We start from the raw sequence: 8,249 nt of genomic DNA, 5'->3' as shown, positions 1-8,249 counted from the left end.
GAAAGAGTCCACAGCAGTTTGTACAGCGGGGGCAGAACCATTTTCTCAGGACAAAGTTCTCCCTGCATAATAGCTGCAAGTCTTCTGGCTGATGGTTAGACTGCTGTAAGCTGTAGATAATCCACTTCTCTACAAGTAACCAGCTCTCTCACTGTACCAGCAGAATCACTTACCTGTTGCCATCATTGCTAATAACTGTCAAATAGATGAGCAACCCTTTGAAGTGTTTGGATCCTCTGCAAGTATCTGAAAGAACAAGAAGCTATAGTTGAAAATCTCAAAATACAGAAACTGCTGGAGTTCTTCCCTTGTAAAAAATACAAGTCAGAAGAATTCACATGGGACAGAAAGAGCTGTTAAATATATTAAGTGCTTTGAGCTTGTACTTTTCAATTGATATCTAACCAAAATGGAGGCAGTGCTGTATTGTGGTATCATCTGTAGGCATAAATTGTTTTGCTGCCTAACAATATCTGTTTGCAGGGGTTTTGTGCAACCCAATGGAAATAAAATGTTGCTTATATTTAAGAGAGAGCTTGTATAAACACCACCTTTCCCTTCCTGGGATGAAACGCATTATGATCTGCTCTTTCATGGCTTAGCTGAATAGAGCTGTGTTCTTCAGAAAACCAGCTATATTAATATTTGTGGTAACAGAGAACTGAATAGTTTGAAAAATGCATTGGATCTTTATGACGGAAAGAACTCTGTAAAATTTTGCCATTGATTATTATAGGAAGTACAGTGCAGAAATCTTCTGACCTTAAATTTACCATACCAACTGAAAGCTAATTACAACCATGATCACGTTCAAGAAATATTTATGATCAATACATACATATTACAATTTGAATACTCACCCTACATCAAGATTAATAATTGCATATATTATTAAAACAGATTACTTTATAGATATATTTCCAATTATAGTAGAAATCCTCTTCTTTTATTTTAGCTCCTGCGACAAAAAATACCCCAAAACTATTTAGATACATGAAATTAGCAAGTCATTTCAGTGTCTCCTGCTTTTAACTACACCACTCAAATATATGATACATTGTCCTCAGTAATAAGTCTGGCTTATCCCTTTCTCTCCACCCCTACTGTGGAGGCTCCTACCCCTCCACCCTACGACTCTGTTTTGCACCATGCAGTTAGCACTATTGATGGGGCATAGCAAACCGTGAAGAAAATGCAAAACTGAGGCTCTAAGGCTGGAGTTGGAATTTTCATTGAACTACACCCTTTTATGCAGCAAAAAACTGCAGCAAACAGATTGATCTACAACTGGTTTTCTTGTTTCTGAAAAGCACAATAGTCACATGTTTAGACTAAGCACGAGAAGAGTCTATAGAAATCAAGATCCATGTAACCTACCTCAGGATAAATCAGCTTAGGCTGTCAACAAACAGAGGAGAGTCTGGGATAAACCAAATATGTGCAGACTTTGAAGTGAATCAGTTATGACTGATGTGCTGTGCTGTGGGAAGTTCCTCTACTCCCTTGGCTTGTGCTGCTGCTGAAAAATCATTTGCCATTATGGCACATGTTCTCATCAAGACCACACAAAGAGCTATGTAGCAGGTAGCTAACTGAGAAACAAAACACATCATGGAACTGTATTTTAATTAATTTTCCTTAGTGTTATCATATTAATTGGCACAGATATGGATTTCTCCTAACCACCTGAATTACTTTACATGCACACAAGTAATGTACTTTTGTTATCAAATTTTTAAAGCATTAGCGCCTGTAACATCCAGGTATCAGTTCCCTCAGCAGCATTCAAATTGATATCAGACCAGCTTCTGTTGAGCTGTTCCAAATACACAACAGTAATATGAATCTGGTCCAGCTGTTCTCTTGACCAATATGTGAAAAAATACAGTAAGTATGGCTCATGCTACCTTGCTTTTCCTAGACTATGAAATTCTGCTCTTAGAAATAATGTTACTCTCTTTTTCTTAGGATATATCATTTCTGACCATAAATGTTGATTAAGAGATGTATTTGAAGTAATCTGCACATGGGCAATGACGGGGAGTTTTAATTCATTGGAACAAACTACTCAAAACAGAGGCACAATTTCTAACCACGGGATGGCTGTATGCTGTACTTTTACCTATGCGTGATTTGTAAAGGTACAGGCCAGAGGGAATTGTGTCATGAAAGGGATAATAATATCACGCTTTAGAGTTTGGATTTTTTTTTTTCGAATTATTCATTGCAATAAATTTTTTTTGTCACAGATTTGACAAAGACATATTCTATAATTAAAGTAATATATCCAAATTATTCTTTTCTAAATTGTACTCTTTGTTCTCATGATTTCTGCTAAAGGAACCATCTCCTTGAACATCTAAAAGTAGGTTGTACAAAAAATGCATAATACTGAGAACAGTCCTCCAATAGGACGGACTGTGGAAGGAACAAGCTTCTTCCATTTCTGTTTACAGTGTTTTATCCAGTATGGGCAAAGAAAAAACTACGCAACACAAACAATTAATAAGTACACAAAGTACACAAGTGTGTTTATTACATTTTTGCAAGCACTTTGTTCTACATTTCAAAAACGCCACCATCAAGCTGTTGGCACATTTATGTACAAAACAGATTAATTGTAATGCCTGCTACAAAGCATTCTTTGTGAAAATACAAACTCTAATACCAGAGAAGAGCCAAAAGCATTAACATCATTACATGAGTTTAAAAGACATAGTTTTAAAAATCAGCACAAACGTTTTAAGACACAAAACTGAAACACTACAATATAGAATCCAAAAGAGGTTCCTAATACTTTTTGCAGAACTGTAATATCGGTACTGCACATTATCAGAAAACTGTTGACCCCGTAGGACAGCCTAAGTGTCAAAAAAAACCCCAAACCAAAACCCCAAATCAAAAACACAACCAAAAAACCCCAAAAACAAGCAAAAGAAAAGAAAAAGAAAAAAAAAATCAATCAACTAATACTACTTAATGCATTATCATGCCACAAGTAACTATAGTATTACCCTCTACTTACTACAAGTGTTGTTAAAAATGATGCATGACTAGTAATAGTACAAAGAAGAGTTTTACTCAAGAAGTTTTATTAGAAATGCACTTACACTGAGAGAGAATTCACAATGGTCCAATAAGTGCACAAAACTACCTAAGATTTTTAACACTGACAAAAATGTCTTGTCAGGCTACATCACTTTAAAAGACACTTTACAGCATTCTTGTAGCATTAGAAATAGGCAAAAAAAAAAAAATCCACCAAATTTGGTCCGATAATACTGACTTTTCTTAAATAGGGGTTTTTGTTTTGTTTTTGATACAGGTAATTCTTTCAAATTAAGATGACCTATCTTTCTGATAATGTTTTCCTTTCAAAATAAAGGTTCAAATATATTACTACAATTTCAAATAATAAGCTCTGTAGTGGTCTTTCACCTTACTTTAACATTATACAGGTAAACCAATATGTGTAGGAAAGCTGGAAGCCAAGCTATAACATTTATGGAAGTCTCCTTTAATATATCTTTTACAGTTCAGACAGGTGCAATCCATTTAAATTTTTAAAGCAGGTAAAAAGACATCTGACTCCTACGGTCACCGTATTTTTGATATATTACTTTCATAAATGTAGCTAAGCAGTAATTTCTTACATCATCACATGAACAGCTCCAATTTAGCATACCATCATTGAATTAAAGAGAGACCTTTCTGTAAAAAACTATGGAGAACTATATCACTTAATTAACAGTTGTCTATATACCATAACTCTTTAACAGGTAGCCGTGGTATTGAATTTCTTCAAAAGGCAAGTGGCCATGCATTGTTAGCACCACGGTCTGCATGCTCACAATACAAACAGGAATTATCACCCATGGAACTTGGAACAAGAGAATATTCTTTAAAAACATCAATAATAATACAATGTTAACAAAGATAAGAAGCACTTTTTTCTTTTTTTTTTTTCTTTTTTTCTTTTTTCTCTTTTTTTTTCTTTTTTTTTTACCCACTATTACAAATTTAGAAATTGCACCTTTGATTGTTTAAAACGTTCTTAGGCCCTTCATTCAAGTTGAATAGGGTCCATCTGGCAAGTTTTCCAAATATAAAGGAAAGTCATCAGAATGTTTTCTTTATATATTGTACATCATGTACAATGGTCCCTTTGAAGTATACCTGTAGTTAAAGTAGTTATTGAACTCAAAACTAAAAAGTATAAAAAGCTACTTTTTTTCCAAAAACATATAAGAAACAATGCAAAAGGTGTTATGCATAACACATACAAAGTGATTAAAAAAATCAAACACATATTTGTATTTGACAATAGTTTAGTATCCTTGATCTAGCAGAACTAATTAGCTTAAAAGGATTCAGGAAAGGCTATTTAGGAGTTTTGTGGTAGAGAATGGTCACACAAAGTAAGAACTAATTAAGAAACCAAGTGCTAGACAACCAGGAATTGTACATGGGTGATATGTAAGTCACCCAAACTAACTTTTGTGAGAAGCACTTTCAATTATTTTTAAAATGGTTGGATGGCCTTTAGTTAAACAACAAAGCATTCACATGTTAGAAAGTAAGACAAGGTTTCTTTTATGTGTAAGCATTGAGCCGCTCTTTAGAGCGAGTAGAATGAATATCATGAAGCTCTTGTTCCTCCTTTGATTTAATATCCTCGTATTTTTGCATTCGGCAAGCATCTTTCACATATGCCCAGTTGGCAGACAAGACCATGAGATAGTGGACCTGTAAGAGAGGTAACAGGGAGTTAGGAACCAATAGAGCTAGTCAGATCAAGCAAGTTCAAACATGAAAGCTGTAAGACAGGGGCTGGGTTTTCATCAGAAGGAACTGAGCATTGTTAAGTCAAGAAGTAGTATGGCAACACGATGTGAAGTTCAACCTTGAGCTTCATTAAGCCTCAGATTACTCAGCTGACAGCTGTTACTGTTACTAGCAATTGGTAGCAAAAATTAAAAGAACTGAAAAATCAACCAAGTATCCCTGCTTTACTTTTTCAGCTAGTCTGGAAAAATGCCTGCTGGTTATTTCTTTCTTGTAGATTATTCTCTAATGAATTTGTTTTGCTTAAGACAGAAATATGCAGTAGACACATCTGTAGTCTTATGGAGGCATATCTAATACAATTAGAAAAGGATTTGCTTTTTTTTTCTTGTTAAAGTTAGTATTAGCTTTCCATTTAACCATGATTTATTTCTTTCACCTACAACTCTATCTATTTTGTCAAAATCAGATAATTTGGGAAAAGTTTGTCAAAAATTGAAAAATATAGTTAGCTAGGCAAAATGTGACAAAATATAGTTACAAATGAACCTGAGGTCCTAAAAGGGCACATACCTGTCACCATTTAATTTAGTAATTTTATTTCACTGTTATATTAGTTATAACAGAGTTTATTTATGTAACTCTTTGAAATGCATGTAAAACAAAAAAAAAAGTTATTTACATGATTTTAAGACAACTTCTGTATATATCTTGAATGAAGCAGAAACAATGTTCATGTTCTACGTAAATCTTTGAATATGTAAATATAAATTTATTTAGGTTTTTTAAGAAAACAAAATTGAGAGCTTTCCAAGTGTTCCATCTAAAAACAAAATAAAAATTATCTGAAAAGAAGAGGAAAAAAAACCCACAGCTGTGATTATGATACAACTTATTGGTGAGCATTGCACCTGACTGACTTGCAGCCAACACAAATCACTGTATGAACTCTGATGATATACTCCCAAAGAGCTTGGTTTATTTATGTTGGCAAACAGGGAGGACAGAATGTCTATGAATATGTCTGAGGATTAAGTACCAGTTAAATGATATTGGCAGTAGTGCCACATGAACAAATGTTTTTCACATGGCTTTGAATAAGTTTAATCTGAAAGTCACTGAAAGGTATCTTACCAGCAGAAAAATTACATTCTGCAAATTTTTTCTATTCTAAATAGAGGACGTAAAACACCCTAATTACCTTTGAGATGGAGTTTAATAGTTTGTAAAGATCCTATGGTATATCTGCCAGTGACTGAGCTTAACAACTGATCCAGTCTTCTGAATAGTGGCAGTGAATAGTCAAACAAGTGATAAATTTTAACATAACACCAACATAAGGAACGAAGCTGAACCCTCCAAACAACTGCTGCCAAAAATATTTTATTCAAAGCTCCTCCTTCACGGGCAGTCACATACTATCTGCCTTTAGATCCTTTTGGAGTTAGTTTGCTTAGTCTTCATGCTTGTGTCCTTCTACAGCGTAAAGTCTGCTTTGGCTGCTTGTTAGAGCGACAAACTACTCTCCTGTCCACTTCAGCTTCCCAAGTCTGGGCCTTTCAGGACATCTGCAGACTTTGAAAGCTTTCCTTCTGAAGGTGGACCACAAAAGTCTCACCTTCGTTCTGCTGGATTTCTTTGCAAGGAACTTCTGACCTTCTCAAAACTTGTCTTCCTCTCACTTTAGGATGTGCTCTGTTGGCTCTGTATTCAGCCAGAAAATAAAAATGTTCAGTAACAGTATTCAACTGGTTTATTCTAGGACTCTCTGGACATTTATTCCTCCCCTAGCAGGTTTTCACATACTTTCTGATGAGAGCATCTCTAAATTTATGTTAATCAACTGCCTCAGTGGCACAGATAATTTCCCGAAATCAAAAAGATTCCACCTCTGCCTAAGAAACAAGAAACTAAACTAGGAATCAATTGGTGGAAAATGGAATAGAGTAATCATAAAAACACCTTGAGATTATGCAAATTCTCCTGTTCATATTGGACTGTTGTAGATGAGTATCTTAGATTCATACTAAACGGACAGAATCAGTTTAGTATGTTCATTCTTTTTTGGAAATCCCAGTGTTGCCTTTTTCCACAAATGTTTGGTGGCAACTGTTGCTGATTAGTGCAGGCGAACGTACATTTCTTAATCGGGATAACTAAGATCAAGGAAAGCATTCTGAAACCCTTCAAAGGACCAAGTATTTTTCATGTGGTTTTTGTCCTGGTTGTTTATGGCAAACTTTCACCCAGTTAATCCCTATTTGAGGAATACAGAATGAGTTGAGGAGCCATAAAATAGGAAGAAGTGTTCAGAGAATCTGTCTTCTAGGAAAAAGACTAAAGATAGTAGTATTTCTACATGTCTTTAGGAGTTTCTTAGTATCTGTAGTACAACACTAGCAGCACAACCTGTGACGACAGTGCAAGTGCTGGAGATGGCAGCATGTGTTGTGTCACTCTAGGACACTTTCTGGATATAATTTAGCACACAGGAAAATGAAACACCTTGTGTCTAACTCACCTGTTCCAAAAGCTTTCACCATGAGTACTGTCTGGATCAGGCATTTCTAGATCAAATGAGAGACACTAATACTGAATCCCCATTTCACTGAATGAAATGCCTTACATTTCCTCCACAGTAAAAGTCTTGAGAAAAATCAAAAGAATCAGGCTGCTAATATTAATAATTGTCATCTCATACAATTATCATTTGCATCTAATGAAAACACCAGTGGTCTTTTGAGGGTAAGATTTCAATTGAAAAATACAATTTGAACCTCAAACAGATCGTAGACATGAGAATCCTAGATGTTGGGGGTATCTGAGCAGTGTCATCACACCCTCCTGACACACCCACCAGAAAACCTCGCAACTGAATATGTGATGAACATGGGACCACGTAGGCACATTTCTTATCCTCACAAAATATTGGGTAATGACCCAGCAAGAGACAAATTTGAACCGAATGTCTTGCAGTTTCACTTGGCATTTTTCGTCTACTAAATACATAGACAAGCTATTCTGAAAGCACGTTGGCCACAGCCTGACCTTCATTAACTCCCATTCTTTGCCCATCCCTTCCTTAAAAAGTTACAGAACCAAACTTCTGGAATAACTGCTGAAAACTCCTGGAGTTCACATTCACTATTGGCAGGATGACTTTCTTGGAAACAACTACTTCAGCTTGTGTAATGAACATAATCTCAAATACATATCCATGTTATATAACGACACATACGTCTAACAGTCCCACCACCTTCGGTTTTTTGTTTAACACCATGTTCCTAGATAACATTGTCACACTAAGGAGGTCATCTCTAAGTGGCTGTCTAATTGCATTTCACAATTCCATGACCTGAATAGCCTGAAGCTAGTGAGGCCCTGTCAAGGCTTATTCAAATTGAAGCAGGGCAGCTTCCACAGCCTGCCTCAGGATGTTTCGATTACAGACATATGCAAGACAG

At 35.5% G+C, this 8,249-nt stretch overlaps 1 protein-coding gene across 1 annotated transcript in view; it reads right to left on the bottom strand.

Annotated features, from left to right (window-relative positions):
* Nucleotides 1–2,514: 2,514 nt before the first annotated feature.
* The window catches only part of GPM6A (glycoprotein M6A), a 13,180-nt gene continuing 7,445 nt past the window's right edge, over nt 2,515–8,249 (bottom strand). Inside the window, exon 4 of the mRNA XM_010284729.1 lies at nt 2,515–4,746. Within this exon, the coding sequence (XP_010283031.1) occupies nt 4,594–4,746 (153 nt within the window). The 3' untranslated portion in view covers nt 2,515–4,593. The remainder of the gene's footprint in view (nt 4,747–8,249) is intronic.

Source organism: Phaethon lepturus, unplaced genomic scaffold, assembly GCF_000687285.1.
Source record: "Phaethon lepturus isolate BGI_N335 unplaced genomic scaffold, ASM68728v1 scaffold40073, whole genome shotgun sequence".
NCBI classification, from domain to species: domain Eukaryota; kingdom Metazoa; phylum Chordata; class Aves; order Phaethontiformes; family Phaethontidae; genus Phaethon; species Phaethon lepturus.
Note: the sequence above shows the minus strand (reverse complement) of the source record. Positions and strands in the feature narration are given on the sequence as shown.